General features: G+C 36.0%; 2 protein-coding genes across 3 annotated transcripts; one reads left to right on the top strand and one right to left on the bottom strand.

Moving 5' to 3' along the window:
• Window positions 1–2,487: 2,487 nt before the first annotated feature.
• On the top strand, window positions 2,488–4,971 carry zgc:153675 (uncharacterized protein LOC768179 homolog). 2 transcript variants are annotated; one of them, XM_042711623.1, is made up of 3 exons: window positions 2,488–2,618; window positions 3,224–3,302; window positions 4,351–4,971. In XM_042711623.1, the coding sequence occupies exons 1-3, from the start codon at window positions 2,610–2,612 to the stop codon at window positions 4,635–4,637; spliced, it is 375 nt and encodes a 124-aa protein (XP_042567557.1). In that variant the 5' UTR covers window positions 2,488–2,609; the 3' UTR covers window positions 4,638–4,971. The 2 variants fall into 2 exon arrangements, with proteins under 2 accessions (XP_042567557.1, XP_042567556.1); XM_042711622.1 differs by having other exon boundaries at window positions 2,489–2,618; window positions 4,348–4,971.
• A 2,874-nt stretch (window positions 4,972–7,845) lies between these two features.
• Window positions 7,846–18,872, bottom strand: LOC109062185 (cryptochrome-2-like). Its single transcript, XM_042712276.1, has 12 exons — window positions 18,743–18,872; window positions 17,161–17,387; window positions 15,120–15,332; window positions 14,898–15,038; window positions 10,554–10,865; window positions 10,334–10,485; window positions 8,711–8,913; window positions 8,496–8,603; window positions 8,342–8,410; window positions 8,191–8,268; window positions 7,994–8,121; window positions 7,846–7,908 (listed from the first exon to the last, which is right to left on the bottom strand). Exons 1-12 carry the CDS (start codon window positions 18,870–18,872, stop codon window positions 7,867–7,869), a joined length of 1,803 nt encoding a protein of 600 aa, XP_042568210.1. The 3' UTR covers window positions 7,846–7,866.
• Between the last annotated feature and the right edge of the window lie 595 nt (window positions 18,873–19,467).

The following is a 19,467-nucleotide window of genomic DNA, read 5'->3' as shown; positions in this document are numbered from 1 at the left end:
GAAACAATATTATTTTAATCTCTTTCCCCATTGGCAACTAATTTGCAAAATAAGAAAAATGCACTTAAAAACATTTTTTCCCCATGGAAACAAGACTAAATACCTAAGGTTTTTTTGTTTGTTTTTTTGTTATTGTTGTTGTAGAAAATGCATCTTGATTTAAGAATCTTTAGATATTTCGACTGGAAACATCAAGACAAATTCTAAGAAAGGCATTTTTTGCAGTGCAGTTACATTTATTCACTGCGCATTTTTTTGCCATATCCACACATGCATTATTATAAATGTTAGTTAAAAAAAAAATAAACCTCGGTGCATCGCTCTCACACTCATTCTGAGAATTTTTTTTCTGGGCACAAATCCGTGGAAGAGGAGTATCACTGGACTGTAGGTCAGTGGTGTATAAATGAGGCCAGTCTGATAAATAACATCTTGCTGCGAATGGAAGAACTCCATAAGAAATTCCACGAGATACAGACGTATATTCCCATCATCGCACCTTCTGATTACTGTGTGACATGGAAGAACGCCAGATGAAAGGGTACGAGATACATGCCGTGACCACCAGCACAGCTGTTATATAATCACATTATTCACAGTTTATTCGGTCATCTTTATTCCCCACAAATACAGAAGCAACAGTTCTTTTAGTTTTGTCCATCTCCTCTTCATCTGTCAGTGCTGGTGCTGGTGCTGGTGCTGGTTCTTATGTAGGTTCTTATGTTCTTATGATGAAACATTATCTTGGACCTTATCATGAAGGCACAGTGGTGTTTTTTTGGCATTTACAATGATTATACCATGTTTGTCCCATATCATAACAGTAATGCCATTGTTCTTTAGTGTAGTTTTTTTTTTTTTTTTTTTTTTTGCCATGATAACACCATGTTTTGGACATTAACCATGCATAATAGTATTACCAATGTATTACCAATATAAAGTATTTCCATGTAAAATAATTAAACGTAATCATTTGAAATAATAAAAACAAACTAATTTTAGCAGGTTTGGCGCCATCTAGCGGTCACAGTCGCGAATTATTCTGATTCAGTCCGTCGTGTGTTTCTGCTTCGAAACAGCGAATCATTTTGCGACTCAATGGTTTAACAGATTCAGAGTTTCAAAAAGCTCTGTTGTGTTCTTTGCTCACTTTCTCTATGTAATTTGTTGTCTGAATAACCGTGGACAAAACCCCCTCTGGTTTTTTTACAAATCGCACACTGTATATATATATTTAATAGTCATTGTGTTGTGTGCTCAAACTGACAAGCCCTCATCAAAAATGTATGTTGTTCTGCATCTACTTTGCCACGCCCATAACTTATTATTCATGATTTTCTGTTCGATATGCCTTGCCTACCATCATTTATTATGTTTTGTGTTTAATCTGCCATGCCCACTGCATTTAATATTTATGTTCTGCGTTTGATCTTCCACACCCACTGCCCTTTAATATTCATGATGTTCTGTTTCAAAACTTCCACTCCCAAACCCGCCAAACACACATATTCATGATGTTCTGTGTTCAATCTGCCACGCCCACTCCCGTTTAATATTCATGATGTCCCACTTCCGTTTAATATTCATGACGTTCTGTGTTCAACCCACCACCCCCAAATATTCATAAAGTCCTGTACGTTCTGTGTTCAATCTGCCACGCCCACTGCCGTTTAATATTCATGATGTTCTGTGTTCAATCTGCCACGCCCATTGCCGTTTAATATTCATGATGTTCTGGGTTCAATCTGCCACGCCCACTGCCGTTTAATATTCATGATGTTCTGTGTTCAATCTGCCACGCCCACTGCCGTTTAATATTAAAGTCAACATAAAAGTCTTTCTGATGCAATTGTGTTTGTTGGTTATTAAATACATGCTCATCTTATGCAAAAGAACAAATGAATCATATAGAAATGAGCTTTGGTAAATAAATATCAATATATTCATAATAGATCTGCCTCTCCTCAGAGATCACACCGAGAATATCAGCCTGATATTATATAAATTATTTTAACATGTAAAATAGGATTCCAATAAAATATAATTACACATTTTAATAAAACGTCGTTTGTTATTGTGAATCACAAACACTCTCAAGAGCGACTTTTCTTTTTTCTGATAAAACTGGTCGATTTGTTTGTGGATTTAGTGTTCTAATATAAGCAAATGTTAAAAAAAAAAAATAACTCTGAAATCATATTACAGTAATTAAATACATTTTTTATGTTAAGATTAAGTTGTGTTTGTGGTTTTGACTGAGTAGTTTTTGTGACGCAAGATCCGGTCGTCGAATAAGCGAATCCTACTACGGCGAAGGCCGAGCTCATGAATATTAACCACGTCCCCGTCATCATTTTCGCGGAGAGTCCAGTCACGTGACACGATCATTATTCATAAACCGAGCTCTCGCCGCGCCCACTTTCAAAACGCCTCCGTTTCAGCCAATCAGGCGGGACTGCCACGCGAGCGTCCCGTTACGTCATTAATATTCATGAGCCAGGCCTTCGGCGTAGTAGCGCGCGCTGGATTCGCATCCTGGATGGAGCGCCACGTCGCACAGCGGAGACGCGCGTCCTGCGATCAGCGTCGCTCTGGAGAGGAGAGCAATCATGGTGAAGGTGAGAAAACATGACAAACACTCAACAAAACAACTTCTGCTTCTGTTTCAGAAATATAATAGAGTCACAGCGAGAGATTCCAAAAGAGAGCTCGAGAGTTTAGTTTAATTAGATGCTAGTGGATTAGATATTTTTCAGTTTTTACAATATGGGCACTTAAAGTATTTAGTTTTAGCATTATTTGTATTTGTTTTACTCTTTTTGTAAAATTAAAAAAAGTATATACCATATTGTAATTACACACACACTATTTGCAGTATATTTACACATGTGCAAAATAGATTATCTGATCTCTTAGTTTATAACCTTCTGTTCATTTTATCAAGTTTAACTAGTTATTATTGCAATATTTTCAGTATGTCTGTACAATATGGTCACTTTTCTCATAATCCTTATAGCTACATATTTACTTCAACACATTTGTAAATATATATTAATTTAACTTTTTTTGTTGTTGTAAAAAATAAAATGTGTGTGTGTGTATATATATATATATATATCTCACAACTGAATTTTAATTTTAATTACATATTTTTCCCCTTGGTGTCTCTTATTTCTGATTATTTCTTGATTTGTGTTATTGTTTTTATTGTCTGTGTTTGTAGAGCGTGACTTCAGAAGTTCAGTCCCGGAGTGGAACTCATGAAGGAGAAGAAGAACACACAGACACACACCCGTCCGCAGGTTCATCTGGATTCATAATTCATCATAAATCCTCCATATGGATGAGCTGTTCTCTCGTTTTAGACCACCTCTGCGTAAATGAAGTGCATGTTTACGTCAGTTTACTGCGAGGCCTGTACTGTTATACATTACTGACTTTATTCCTGAATCATTTACACAGAAGTCAGGAGGGATCTGGCGTCTTCTGGGAATGCTTTTGTAGCTAAAGTTGATGTCGTAAACACTCGTGCGTCTCTGTCTCAGGAGATTTGTGTGAATGATCGCGGGGACAGAGCGCTTCTGCCGCGCGAGCTGGGAATACACGCTTGTTTTCGGACTAAAGCCTGTTCGATGATGCAAGATGCACACTTTTAGAACACTTCATCTAAATATGAAATACGTCCAGTTCCATACTTCGACCCCAAGAGAAAAAATATAGAAATTAATAAAACATAGGACTAAATCAATATTTTGCATTAGGAAAATTAAGTCATTTTCTTTAAATTAATTCTTTATTTTATTATTATTATTATTATATTTTTTTAAACTTTATTGCATTGTCATTTATTTGGTTTATTTTATTTTATTGCATTAATTTGGGTACATTTTTCCATATTGTCATTACTTTATTTAAATAAATAATAATAATATATAATAAAAAATAATGTTTCGGTTTAAAAAAGTAATTAATAATTTACAATTAAATTTGCAATAAAAATAATAAAATTAATGTTTCCATGCAAAATGATCTTTTTTTTTTCCAAAAAAATGCAATAAAAAATAATGCAATTAATAATGTTTTAATTTTAAAAAGTACGTTATTTCCCCAAATACTTATTACTATAATGCAGTAAAAATAATGAAATTTAATAATGTTTCAATGCATTTTTTTTAAAGTAATGATTTTTAATCAATAGTATAATTAAAAAAAAATTGTTGTCTTTTGATTTTGGGGTTAAATATGACCCAGAAGTATAATATCAATCTGTTTTTGTTCTATTTCCAGTCGTTAATGTTGAATATATTGTGCGTTGATTAAATGTAACGCTGTTATTTTCTTCTGCAGCAGATGGCGGGAAAGAGCACCCTGTGGCTCCGCCCGCGATGATCTGGCGCGTGACCGGCGGCCTCTTCAGCGCCACGAAGGGCGTGGTCGGAGCCACGGTGGGCGGAGTCGCCTGGCTGGGCGGGAAAAGTTTGGAGATCACCAAATCAGCAGTGAGCGCGGTGCCCTCGGTGGGCGTCGGCCTGGTGAAGGGCGGGGTTTCAGCGGTGGCGGGGGGCGTGTCCACGGTGGGGTCTACAGTAGCCAATAAAGTCCCGTTCACAGGAAAGAAGAAAGACAAATCGGAGTGAAGAAGAGGAGGAGGGTTTGTTGTGATGACGCCATTCTCTCGTTCTCTTCTGATTGGTCACCAGAGTCGGATATTTCTGACCAATCAACGTCCGATGAGTTTTGTACGTCATACTGTGGGTTTTTTATACAAACATTCTTGATCTCAGTGAAAAAGGTTTATTTTTTTCTCTCGAGTCATCTCAGACATGCGACCAAAGACACGTGTATCAGTGCTTCTTGTGTGTAGCTCTTAAACGAGGTCCTCTGAACTCCTCTGAAATGTTATCCCTCGGATTGTGTTTGTAAATTAGATTTTTTTATTATTTGAATGCAATAAAGTCATGTGAAAGATGGTGTAGAAAGTTTTCAATGATTCTCCAGATGTGGACAGAAGATGATTTCACTCCTGTTTAATCTCATTTTTCAGAAAACGCACAAATGTAAACACTTCTATCTTAAAATTGAATGCCAAAATACAATTCATAGCGTTTTACTAAAACATGTTGGAAAAGTGTGAAGAGAATCTTGATTAGCAAGTTAGCTTCTTTAATGTAACCATGTGGCCAATAATGTAATCACAATTAAACTTAATTAATTAATTTATTTTAATTTTAGTCACTTAAATTTAATTTGAACCTTTGTATTATTCTCACAATTAGAACTGTGTTTGTGTAGATGCTTCCCTCAGACAAACGAGCATGATTCAAACATTAATAATTTAAGAAAAACTCACAAACACAGTTAGTTTATTAACCAATCTATAGTTTAGCTGGCTACTTATCTAGTAGTTTGGGAATATTATCTGACATGCTAGCAGCTACCTCCTTTAAGAGACAAAAATGGTTCATAACTAGACGACAATGAGACATTAAACACTCACTTTATGTTTAAATATTTTTTATTAGCTGGCTGAATAAGTACCACACTGACTAAGAAACAAATGCTGGTACTATATATATATATACAGAGCTGGGTAGATTACTTACAAACAGTAGTTTGTTACTGATTACATGACAAAAATTACACTTGGTACTGTAACCCATTAGATTACACATTTTTGATAATATAATCAGACTACTTTTTGATTACTTTTGACCCAACTAGTTTATCACACTGACTTAAACAGGACAAGCATGTACCATACTGATATAAAAACACAAAGAGTAAGAAAATATATTCCATTTGTTGTAATTGACAACATAAAGTGCATTAATCAAGGTTTCCCAAACTAGGGTTCAGGGGCTTTGTGAGTTTAATGGAAAGCTGTTTTAGAAAGGAACATTTAAAAATTAAAAAAAAGAGGAATAAGGGAGAATCAATAATGAATAATTTAAATCTAATGTAATAAATTTAATCAGTAAAAAAAAAGTAACTGCAGTCTGATTACAAGTACTTAATTTTTGTAATCTGATTACGTAATCCAGATTAGTAACCCGTTACTACCCAGCTCTTTATATATACAGTACAGGTCAAAAGTTTGGAAACATTACTATTTTTAATGTTTTTGAAAGAAGTCTCTTCTGCTCATCAAGCCTGCATTTATTTGATCAAAAATACAGAAAAAACAGTAATATTGTGATATATTATTACAACTTAAATAATAGTTTTCTATTTGAATATACTTTAAAAAAAATAATTTATTCCTGTGATGCGCAGCTGAATTTTCAGCATCATTACTCCAGCCTTCAGTGTCACATGTAACATCCAATCTATCACATGATCATTTAGAAATCATTCTAATATTCTGATTTATTATGAGTGTTGGAAACAGTTCTGCTGTCTAATATATTTGATGAATAAAAGGTTAAAAAGAACTGCATTTATTCAAAATAAAAAAAATTCTAATAATATATATTCTAATAATATATTTTCTTTACTATCACTTTTTATCAATTTAACACATCCTTGCTGAATAAAAGTATTGATTTCATTTAAAAAAAAAGAAAGAAAAAAATTACTGACCAGTAGTGTATATTGTTATTACAAAATATTTATATTATTTATTATTTATTTATTTTTTATTTTTTTACTTTTTATTCATCAAAGTATCCTAAAAAAGTATCACATGTTCTGAAAAAATATTAAGCAGCAGAACTGTTTCCAACTTTGATAATGAATCATCATATTAGAATGATTTCTAAAGGATCATGTGATAATGATCCTAAAAATTCAGCTTTGCATCACAGAAATAAATGATAATTTAAAGTATAATAAATTTAAAAACTATTATTTTAAATTGTAATAATATTTCACAATACTGCTGTTTTTTCTGTATTTTTGATCAAATAAATGCAGGCTTGATGAGCAGAAGAAACCTCTTTTAAAAACATTAAAAATATAAAATTCAAAAAACCTATTAACATTACTGTATATATATATAATTTATCTTTAAAATTCAAAACAGCTATTAATATTCTGTAGAAAAACTGAAAACATAAATGGTAAAAATGTACAGCTCCGTAAGATACAGCTGTCATATACAAAACACTGGAGATGGAAACGATGATAGTCATGTACAGCGATGGAAGACAAATTCTACACAATTCTATCTGTGCACTGAACAAATGGAGCAAAACACAGTCGTTTGTACAGAGGAGACAATCATTTGTCTGTGGCAGAGTTACAATAGTTTGGACCCAAACACATCCCTCACATCACCATGGAAACAGACGCAGGTATGTACAGGTGAGGCTGGTTCAGAGCAGCGCTGCTGAGACTCTTCTGTTCGTCCGTAATACTGAGCAAATCCAAAAAAAATTTAATAATTAAATTTTATTTAATTGTAAATTTTCGAAATTTATATTATAAACGGCAAACGAATCTTTGCAGATTTGAATATAAACAATGGAGACACTCAATTTCTCAATAAGACTTGAGCTTTGGTTTACGTTTTCGTCAACTACATTCGCAAATATAAATAAGTAGTTATTAAAACATTTAGCTTTTCGTTCAAGCTGACGAATATTCGTTACACTCATAAAGTTTGGTGTGAAAGGACCTTTAGTTTAGAAGTTTAATTAATTAAATTTTATTTAATTGTAAATTTTCGAAATTTATATTATAAAATTTAATAATTAAATTTTATTTAATTGTAAATTTTCGAAATTTATATTATAAAATTCCTAAAAACGCGAAAATGGCATTTTCTCCACAATTTGATCGGACAAACCGTTTCGAGTTACTCATGTTTGTGTTTCACACGCGAGGAAAGGTCGTAATACATTTTGCGAATCCATCACTGGGTGGAGCTTAGGAAGAGAAGGCCACGCCCCCCGCGTCTTCCTGCCTCTTCTGAAACAAACAGATAAATACACTTGAGCGTTTCTATTATATTCACTAAACAGTAAAATGTGCATAGCTTCGACTTTTTACGAACTTCATCATCTTGGAGTTTTAGCGCTGACGAGGAGGAGGAGGGGCCGTCATCACCATGGCAACCGTTAAGCTCCGCCTCCTCCCGTTCTCTCCTTCCAGTCCCGCCCCCAACCGGCCAAATCAGACGCCCTGAAGGAAGTCAACATCAAATTTTGTTCGCAAACCACTGTAGCGTATTTCCTGTGTGAAAACACACACCTGGTTGTTGAGGGACGGCAAACTCGTGGCCGCGCTCCGTCAGGTCGCTCTGGGGGGTGTAGGGCGATGTACGGTGGCCTGCAGGAGGAAAACGTTTTAAAAAATTGCGCATACGTACATTAAGCGTTATCTAATTAGCCGAAGGACTCACTGAGGGCGTGTCGGTGTCTTGCGCTGCGATGTTTCGCTCCGCTCGGTCCAGGCTGCTCTCTCCTGACCCCTGCAGGACACACAGAGCATTACAGCGCACTGACTTCCTTTCAAACGCACTTATTTGATCACAACGTACGATTTCAAACACTCACGCTGAGACGAAGTGCTGCTCTGGGTCCTCCGGCGTGTAGGGGGCGCCGCTTGAGCTTCACTTACGCCCACGACCTCCATGTGGTTGGACGGAACAGTTGCGAGAAGACCTGAGAGATGAATAGAAATAAAGGCCAAGAATGTTAACGTTAACTATTTTAGCAGACGATTTTGTGTATTGATTTTATTGTTTGTGTATTGCTCTTAACGCTCTTACTGAGTCCGCGGTATCTGGAGAGCTGCTGGTAGATCTGCCGCATCCTCTCGATGTTCAGGCGGCTGGCCTCGGCGTGGTTCACCATGGGTTTGGGGTAGTCCACGCCGATCACACATTTGGCGGCGCGCTGCACGTCGTCCGGTGCGTTCCAGGGGTCGTAGATGAACTTGGTCGGAAAGTCTCGGAGCATGGGTAAGTAACGTCTGCAATCAGAGGAAGATCAACCCACAGCGGCTCATCACAACCTCCACTAAACCAAAGCTCCGCCTCCGCACCGCAGCAGGGGATCATGGGTAACCCAGCGGTCAGAGGCGCACACACACACACTCACACACACACTCACACACATATACACACACACACACAGATACACACCATCACACACATATACACACCATCACACACACACACACACACACACACACACACACACACACAAACCGAGCACACACACACACACACACACACACACTCACTCACACTCACACACACACACACTCACTCTCACACACACACACACACAAATAATCATTAGTCTGAACTCGGCAGGAAGTTGAATTGAAATGACAGGAAGAGTAATTTCAGAGTAGTAAATTTAATTACAATTATTTTGATGTATATTTATGCCTATTTATTCGCTGATATACAGAATATATTTAGTTAATTGATTAGAAATACAATTAACAGATGTCAAAACAGGTTTATAATTGTCCATACAGTTCCAAAATATAAATATTTTAATATATATTTATCATATAGAAATAAAAACATGAAAATTCTGGGAAAGATCCTTTATCGAGGCTCATAAAATTAATTTATTAAATATAATAAAATAGACACTAATGACCTGATTACTAATTGTTATATTAAAATAAATTTTTTGTATATTATTATAATTATCTCTGAATATTATATTTACATGACTAAAAAACAAAAATGTCTCTGGTCACAATATGTTTTGAATATTTCATAATGGAAAATTAAATGCAGTATTAAAATATTTAATAATATGTATTTATCAATATATTATTAATATCTAATCTGGATATAATTCATATGCTTATGAATAATTAACACTGACAATTCAATGTAGTATTACATTACTATAACTTATGAAAAATCTAACATATTTAAAATTAATAACAATGTTAATATAGTTTCCGGACACAACTCATATGTTTATGTTCATATGTATAATAATAATAATTACTATAATATTAACATAATTAGCTTACCTATTAAATATATTAAAAACTTTTATTATTTAAATAACCATTAGTCATATAATTAATATAAATACCTATACATTTCCATTTTATTTTAATTGATTATTTATTAATATATGTATACAATGTGCATAAGTATTTCATACAGAAAAAAATTATATGTATTATTAAAAACTATTATAATCTAATACTTTAAGATTAATGTACTAATTTCTTTAGATGAAATATAAAGTTATTAATATATAATAAGCAATTAATATTGAAATCCTTTACATTACTTCTATATAAAAAAAAAATATTATTTATGTTTGTATTGTTATGTATCATTAAAACTTTACATGCTGTGTGTTCACACTGGATTCAGATTAAGAGGAAGTGAAGCGGTGCGGACGCCCACCTGATGAAGTCTCCGTTGGGGTCAATCCTGCGTCCGAATCCCACGGGACAGTAGCAGTGGAAGAACTGCTGGAAGAAGGAGCTGCAGGAGTGACAGAGCCAGCTGCCGGCGTTCACACTCCAGTCTGCGTCCAGCAGCAGCTCCTCGAACACCTGCGGACACACCAGCGTTAGCACGCGCCAGCCGCACCTCCCTTACCCAGCATGCCCTGGGGCCGCACCTTCATGCCCTCCTCCCAGCTGATCCACAGATCTCCTCTCGTCAGGAAGCAGGCCACGGCGTGCCGCGCCAGGTGATGGATCCAGCCCTCCTGACGCAGCTGGGTCATGATGGCGTCGATCCACGGGAAGCCAGTCTTGGCCTCGGCCCACTTTGCCAGCGCCTCGGGGTTCCTGTCCCACGGGATGCGGATGCAGATGGGGTTTCCCTCCATTCGGTCGAAGCGCGGGTTGTTGCTCGCCGCCGTGTAGAAGAACTCCCTCCATAAGAGCTTGTCGTACAGAGAGATCGACGGGCTTGCGTTCTTCTTCACCTGCGATGGATCACGGGTTTATATACAGTACAGACCAAAAGTTTGGAAACATTACTATTTTTAATGTTTTTGAAAGAAGTCTCTTCTGCTCATCAAGCCTGCATTTATTTGATCAAAAATACAGAAAAAAAAAGTAATATTGTGAAATATTACAATTACAACATTTATCATTTATTTCTGTGATGCAAAGCTGAATTTTTAGGATCATTATCACATGATCCTTTAGAAATCATTCTAATATGATGATTCATTATCAAAGTTGGAAACAGTTCTGCTGCTTAATATTTTTTCAGAACATGTGATACTTTTTTAGGATACTTTGATGAATAAAAAGTAAAAAAAAAAGAAAAAAAAAAAGAAGCTACGTTTTTAAAATATAAATATTTTATAATAACAATATACACTACTGGTCAGGGGTAGTATTTTTTTTTCTTTCTTTTTTTAAATAAAATCAACTACTTTTATTCAGCAAGGATGTGTTAAAATTAATAAAAAGTGATAGTAAAGAAAATATGTTATTAGAATATATATTATTAGAATTTTTTTTTTTTATTTTGAATAAATGCAGTTCTTTTTAACCTTTTATTCATCAAATATATTAGACAGCAGAAGCTGTTTCCAACACTCATAATAAATCAGAATATTAGAATGATTTCTAAATGATCATGTGATAGACTGGATGTTACATGTGACACTGAAGGCTGGAGTAATGATGCTGAAAATTCAGCTTTGCATCACAGGAATAAATTATTTTTTTAAAGTATATTCAAATAGGAAAACTATTATTTTAAGTTGTAATAATATTTCACAATATTACTGTTTTTTTCTGTATTTTTGATCAAATAAATGCAGGCTTGATGAGCAGAAGAGACTTCTTTCAAAACATTAAAAATAGTAATGTTTCCAAACTTTTGGTCTGTACTGTATATATATATATATCACAATATGGGAAAGAATTGTTTAACCCTTGTGCTGCATTAGGGACATTTTTGGTCATTTGAAGTTTAATTTCTTTGACCATTTTGGCTGTTTTAATGCAAATGGTATGTAATTTGGCAAAATTGTGACTTTTTGGATAAATGTAAAAAATTTGATCCCATTTTGCAAAATATGTATAACACACACTGTGTAGATCAAATAGTAACACTCAGCACCATAATGACAAAAAATGGCCCATTGAAACCCATTAAAACGTTGTTTAAAGCCGGGGCCATCATTAATACATGAATCATGATTTATGTTGAAACATCCTTTCATTTTGAAGCATTATATTTGCGTTATATAGTGTATTCCACCAGATGACGTCACTACATAGGTATCCCCTATGGGAGGAAATGCACGTTATTTTCCTGGTTTCCACTAGGGGCACTATTGACTGTTATGAAGCTTTTTAATGGCTCAGTGATCTAAAATGATGTTTCTGAGTATGTGTGGATGTCTGAGAGCAATGTGTGTCTGCGCTGACAAAAGTGTGTGTGTGTAGGGCCTAAATATAGTACATGGTGTTTAGGCGAGTGACAAATCACAATATCTTGTAGGTCATATTTTACCCTTTCTGTCTACTCTCTCTCTCTCTCTCTCTCTCCGTGTGTGTGTGTGTGTGTGTCAGTGGTGTAGGCTAATCTCTGACATATTCAAGACTGTGATAATCCAAAGCCAAGGTTTTCACTTTGCATTTAGTGTATGGAAAATAATTACATTTTTGTGTTTTTTTTTTCTCTTATACAAATTGATGGTATCACCACAAAAACTGGTATTTAAAGGGTTAAAATCCTGAAATTAAATAAATATTTGGTAGTTATGATGAGGACTGATGCTGGTTAAAAGATTTAACTCGGTAAAAGTGGAAAATAATAATAATATATAATATTTTAGGCAATGTTTAATATGTGACCATTTTGGGTCATAAACACGCTGAGTGGGATTTTTTTTTTAAATCTGAAATAACACAAAATCTTTAAATGCACCAGAAATAATGTTGCCGCTAATCTTTGACATATTCAAGACTGTGATAATCCATTCTAAAGTTTGCTCTTTGCATTTAGTGTATGGAAAATAATTACATTTTTGTGTTTTTTTCTCTTATACAAATTGATGGTATCGCCACCAAAACTGGTATTTAAAGGGTTAAAATCCTGATATTAAATAAATATTTCGTAGTTATGATGAGGACTGATGCTGGTTAAAAGATTTAACTCAGTAAAAGTGGAAAATACTAATAATATATAATATTTTAGGCAATGTGTAATATGTGACCATTTTGGTCATTAATGCACTCAGCGGCGTTAAATATATAATGCAGCACAAGGGTTAAAAGTGTTTAAATTATGATTTATACATCATAATATAAGATAATGTTGTTATAAAAGTTTTTATTAAGGATGCACAATATTATCGGACTGATATCGGAATCGGCCGATAATTGCTTTACACGTAAATATCGGTATCGGCCGAATAGGAAAAATTATGCTGCTTTTTCTTGCCGATAAGAGGAATATATTAACTCTCATGTGCTCAGGGTGTGCTAGCGATTAGATCACGTCAGCAGTGTGGCTCTGTAAGGAGTTTTGATCTGTAGGGGGCGCTGTTGCCCTACTTCTAATTAAAGTAAAATAAAGTAGATTAAAATAAAGTAAAATAGCCTACACAAGTAACATTTAGACTGTGTATCTGATTAAATAAAGCAGTAATTGATGTCAAAATAATGAGTATGTTTTGATTTAAAGGTCAGAAGCTACAGTTTACAAGACACTTATGAATTAAATAGTTTTATATATACTGATTTATTAATTAATGTGTGATATGTTTTATTTTTCAAACAAATCATAAGCTCTTAAAGATTTTATTAATTTTTACAACTCTTTTGCTTTAGACCATCTACAAATGTTAAATCTTAAAATAAAATGTTGCATCTTTCTGGAGGAAAAAAAATGCGGCGACTGATATATAGTTTATTTATAGTTATTTTTAAAGCTTCGATGTACTGTCTAAAAATCTTGATTATTGTTTATTTAATTCTAACAAATAAGTTCTTGTTAAAAACTTAATAAAATTAAAAATATTTTGCTTATAATTTCTGCGGAGGAGAGACTTGTGTTGTTGCCAAACAAAAGAAAATATATCGGTCAAAATTAGTTGAAAAATATCGGTATATCGGTATATATAATTTCCAATATCGTGCATCCCTAGTGTTTATGTTAGGATTTATATATCAATATGAGAAAATATCATTTGTCAAGTGTTTATCACAATATAAGAAAATGTCATTTATAAGTGTTTAAGTTGATTTATACATCACCATATGAGAAAATATCGGTTTAAAAGTGTTTAAATTATATGACAATATAAAAATTAATTTTAAAATAATAAATAATTTTAAAAGCTTTTAAACCTAATATATTACATATATTTTAAGTGAATTTATAAAGTTAGATATATTATGTTATATTTTATAATACACTTAAATATATTACATTATATTTTAATTATATATTTTTGCGGGTAAGCCATATTATGAATTATAACTTAAAATAAATTTAAAATAGCTATAATACAAAAATATGCATAATCTTAAGTTATAAATTAGATATAATACATGTAATAAATGTCTGATCATTTTAGTCAATGAAAACATCTTCGTCATTTAAACTGATAAAAAGATTATTCTGCTCAAAATTATAATCGCAATAATTGTTGTCATTTGAGAAATTTATTTTTACCTTTCATTCCTCAATGAACATTTTTCGTCACAGTTTTCGTTAACAAAATTAACACTAGAAATAATAAATTACATATATTTGTAATATTAAATTAATTAGATATATTACAATGTAAAGTTATTATTTTTAAAAAAAATATTAGATTTTAAGATATAAAAATATTTAACTAAAGTTTTTTATTTAGGAAAATTTTTCATTAATTATATGATATTTTTAACTAATTGATTAGATTATATTTCAAGTGAGTTTGTAGGTATATAATGTATAAATGTGAAGCTATGAACTGGTGTTTGTCAGCGATGCAGTGCCGCACCTTGTTGTAGAGTTCGGTGAGTTTGTAGTAGAACAGGCGGCAGGACAGACAGCCGAAGCGCAGGTACGGGCTCAAGCCCAGCGGACTGGCCAGCAGCGGACTGGAGCTCATCTTCGGACGCTCGAAGTTCTCCTGCCACGCCTGGAAAACAGCAGCACACGCCTCAGACACGCCTGATCACGTGACCACAGCTGGAGCCGCGCGTGTGTGTGTGTGTCGTACCGTGTTAGAGTCAGGTCCGAAGTGTCGCTCCAACCTCTTCAGCGCCTCTGACTCTCCTCCGGGCCAAACAGCAGGATCCAAACACTCAGTGTCGAACCCTGAACACACACAGCCATGATGCAAGAACCTATCCATCTGTGTGTGTGTGTGTGTGTGTGTTAGTGTGTGTGTCTGTGTGTGTGTGTGAGTGTGTGTGTCTGTGTGTGTGTGTGTGTGTGTCTGTGTGTCTGTGAGTGTGTGTGTGTTAGTGTGTGTGGAGTGTGTTGCGTGTGTGTTAGTGTGTGTGTGAGTGTGCGTGTGTGTGTGTTAGTGTGCGTGTGTGTGTGTTATGTGTTAGTGTGTGTGTGTGTTAGTGTGTGTTAGTGTGTGTGTGTGCGTGTGGGTGTGTGTGTGTGTGTGTGTGTGCGTGCGTGTGTGGTGTGTGTGTGTGTGTGTGTGTTAGTGTGTGTGCGTGTTAGGGTGTGTGTGTTAGTGTGTGTGTGTGTGTGTGTTATTGTGTGTGTGTATGTTGTTTGTGTTATTTTTTTTGTTTGGTGTGTGTGTGGTGAGTGTTAGTGTGTGTGTGTGTGTGTGTGTGTCTGTGTGTGTGTGTTCGTGTGTGTTGTGGGTGTCGATGTGTTTTTGTTTAGTTTGTGTTGTTAGTGCTGTGTGTTGTGTGGTTAGTATGTGTGGTGTCTGTGTTAGTGTGTGTGTGTGTGTTGTGTGTGTGTGTGTTTTCGTGTGTTTGTGTGTGTGTTTTAGTGTGTGTGTGTGTGGTTTGTGTGTGTTTTGTGTTTGTTGTGGTGTTGTGTGTGTGTGGTGGTGTTAGTTGTTTTTGTGTTTGTGTTGTGTGTGTGTGTGTGTGTGTATGTTGTGTGTGTGTGAGTTGTGTGGTGTTGTGTTTTTGTGTGTGTGTGTGTGTGTGTTATGTTGTGTGTTAATTTGTGTGTTTGTTTGGTTGTGTGTGTGTGTGTTGTGTGTTTAGTGTGTCTGTGAGTGTGTTGTGTTTTGTGTGTGTTGTGTGTGTGGTTAGTGTGATGTGTTACTGTGTGTGGTGTGTTGTAGTGTGTGTGTGTTATTGTGTGTGTGTTTGTGTTGTTTGTTTGTGTGTTTGTGTTGTAGTGTTTGTTTCTGTGAGTGTTGTGTGTGTGTGTTGTTGTGTGTTGTGTGTGTTAGTGTGTGTGTGCGTGTAGGGTGTTGTGTGTGTGTGTGTGTGCATGTGTTAGTGTGTGTGTGTGTGAGAGTGTTGTTGTGTTTTGTGTGTTGTGTGTGTGTTTGTGTGTTAGTTGTGGTGTTTTGTTAATGGTGTGGTGTTGGTGTGTGTGTGTGTGTGTTTAGTGTGTGGTCTGTGAGTGTGTGTGTGTGTGTTATTGTTTGGTGTTGTGTGTGTGTGTGAGTTAGTGTGTGTGTGTGTGTGAGTGGGTTGTGTGTGTGTTAGTGTGTTTGTGTCTGTGAGTGTGTGTTGTGTGTGTGTGTGTGTGTGTTAGTGTGTGTGTGGTGTGTTGCGTGGTGGGGGAGTGTTGTGTGTGTGGTGTTGTGTGTGTTGGTGTGTGTGTGTTGTGTTGTGTTTTGAGCGGAGTCGTCCAGCAGGGGGACTACCTTTCTCTCCCCGCTGACCTCTGCCAAACAGTCTCACACAATCTCCCAGCATCACCCGCTCCAGCGGCACCATCCGACGGCTCCATGCTGCTCACCAGCGTCTGGAAGCGTAAATGAAGCGTTTGAACGTCAGCGGCGGCTGACCACCGTTCAGGTCCAAAGTCCTTCTTAACACACCACACATCATACACATACACACACATCACAGATACACATGAAAGAAACGAATCATCAGCAGCATTTTTTTACAGTCATATCCTTCTTAAACACCAAAAATAAATATTAGCCCTGAAACAGTGATTTTCCTCACCCCTATCAGATCTGTGTATTCTGCACCAGTCCATCTACTAAAACCTCCACTCATGCCTTCACAATCTACCTCCACTCCATATCGGCATATCCTATCTTCCCCGAAAGCCTCCTATCCCTCTTTCCCGAACGGCTCCGAGTCGCACTCAAAAACCAGCTGCAGGACGGAAACAGGGCTGACGAGAAACCAGCTGCAGGACGGAAACAGGGCTGTCGAGAACGTTGCATTGTCTGTGTTGGGTGGTTTCGGAAACAGGGCTGTCTCTACCTTGAAGAGGCGCGGGAAGATGTTGGCCGGCTGACCGCGGATGACGAAGAGACGGGAGTTGAGTTTACGAAGACTGGAGTCCAGATCCTCCCAGTAAACTGTGCAGCAGAAACCTGACACACATCACACAGGGTTTGGCGTATGATATGAAGCGTGTCTGCTCACGGGATGTGAGCCCCTACATACTGACAGCAAGACTCCTAAAGCTGCGTCACTCCCAGAATGCACTGCTTCAACATACATTCACAAAGATGAATAAAACAAGAGAAAAATTGATCAAGTATTTCATTCAGCACTGACTCTGAGTGTCTCTCTCTCTCTCTCTCTCTCTCTCTCTCTCTCTGTGTGAGTGTTAGTGTGTGTGTGTGTGTGTGTTGTGTTAGTGTTTGAGAGGAGCGTGTGTGTTTTGTGTGGTTTTTAGTGTTTAGTGGTGTGTGGTGTTTTTTGTTGTGTGCGAGTTTGTTAGTTTGTGTTTTTGTGAGTGTGTGTTAGTGGTGTGTGTGTTTGTGGCGATGGGTGTTGTGGGTGGTTGGTGGTGTGTTGTGGTGTGTGTTTGTGATGTGTGTGTGGTGTGTGTGGTGTTTTGGGTTAGTGTGTTTTTTTGTTAGTGGTGTGTGTTTGTTTGGGTGGGTGTGTGTTGTTACTTTGGTGTTTGTGTGTGTTTTTTTTGGTAGAGAGTTGTGTGTGTGTGTGGGTGGGTGTGTGTTGTGTGTGTGTGAGTGTGTGTGTGTGTGGGTGTGTTTTTGTGTGGTGTGGGGTGTGTGGGTTTAGTTTGTGTGAGTGAGTGGGGGTTTTGGAGTTGTGTTGGGTGTTTTAGTTGTTTTGCGTGTTTGTTGGATTTTTTTTGTGAGTGTGTTTTTGGTGTGTGTGTGGTGTGCGAACGTGTGTTTGTGGTTTGTTAGTGTGTGTTTTGGGGGTGTTTTGTGTGTTGTGTGTTTTTGTGTTGAGTGTGGTGTGTGTGTGTTTTTGTTCTGTTTTTTTTTTTGTGTGTTTGGGGTGTGTTAGTGTGTTGTGTGTTTTGTGTTTGTGTTTGTTGGTTTGGCGAGGGAGAGTGTTTGTGTGTTTGGGTGTGTGTGTGTTGTGTGTGTTGTGAGTGTGTGTGGTGTGTGGTGTTGTGTGTGTTGTGTGTGTGTGTGTGTGTTAGTGTGTGTGAGTGAGTGTGTGTGAGTGTGTGTGAGTGTGTTAGTGTGTGCGTGTGTGTGTGAGTGTGTGAGTGTGTTAATGTGTGTGTGAGTGTGTGTGTGTCTCTCTCTCTCTGAGTCTATCTCTCTCTCTCTCTCAGTGTCTCTCTCTCTCTCTCTGTGTGTGTGTGAGGAACGCGGTGTTCCCTCAGTAGTGTCTCTGTTGTAACAGGAGCTCTCGTGTGTTTCAGACTGAGGAACGCAGTCAGACTCATGCCCAGAAAGAGCGGGCTGCAGAAAGTGGGTCATCGCCGTGGAAACGCGCGGCGACTCGGACCCTGACGCACTGAGACCAGACACAACATCAAACACAGATGCTGCTGCTGCTCTGACACTCAGATAAACCACCAGATTCACTCTAACACACCGTAAAGAGTTCTGAGTGTCGCTCTTTAAAGAGCCACAAGGCGGCGCCATTTAACCATTAAAATTACAATACAGACCCACTTCTGATGTGAAGATTGAGATCAAAGTTTCATATATATATATATATATATATATATATATTACTGTATTAACAATTAAATATGTATAGGTTTTAATATCATGTAAAGTGAATATTAAAATAGCCCTTAAGTATTATTATCAACACACTAAATCAAAACAATAATATAAATAATAACAATAATAATACCTGTTACATGTTTTAATATCATGTAACACCGAAAGTCCAAACACACAATAATATAGTAATAAGCTAATTAACATAATATACATGTTTACATGTTTTTTGGTATCATGTATTGGTAATAACAAGAAACAATAACTAAAAGCCTTTGTGTTGTTTTTTTTGTTGGGTGTTTTTTTTTGTATTAGTATTGGTTTGGTGTGTTTTTTTTTTTTTAACACTTTTAAGTTTTCTTTTTTTTTTTTTGTAACCCCCTTGTTTGTTTTTTTTTTTTTTTTGTTGTTGTTTGTTTTTTTGTTTTTTTTTTTTTTTTTTTTTTTTTTAGATTATTACACGTGTACACAGTATGTTTTTTTGTTTTTTTTCTTTTTTTTTGTGTTTGTT

Source organism: Cyprinus carpio, chromosome A22 (genome assembly GCF_018340385.1).
Source record: "Cyprinus carpio isolate SPL01 chromosome A22, ASM1834038v1, whole genome shotgun sequence".
NCBI classification, from domain to species: Eukaryota; Metazoa; Chordata; class Actinopteri; order Cypriniformes; family Cyprinidae; genus Cyprinus; species Cyprinus carpio.
Note: the sequence above shows the minus strand (reverse complement) of the source record. Positions and strands in the feature narration are given on the sequence as shown.

Excerpts from the sequence above, each read along its gene's own strand:
- zgc:153675 (XM_042711622.1), top strand. Across the intron at positions 3,303-4,347 it reads AGACACACACCCGTCCGCAG|CAGATGGCGGGAAAGAGCAC; the intron begins GTTCATCTGGAT and ends TTTCTTCTGCAG.
- LOC109062185 (XM_042712276.1), bottom strand. The coding sequence starts at position 18,872 with ATGGCGCCGCCTTGTGGCTCTTTAAAGAGCGACACTCAGAACTCTTTA. Across the intron at positions 17,388-18,742 it reads TGATGTTGTGTCTGGTCTCA|GTTTCTGCTGCACAGTTTAC; the intron begins GTGCGTCAGGGT and ends GATGTGTGTCAG. Across the intron at positions 15,333-17,160 it reads CTGTTTCCGTCCTGCAGCTG|ACACACACACACACAGACAC; the intron begins GTTTTTGAGTGC and ends ACACAGACACAC.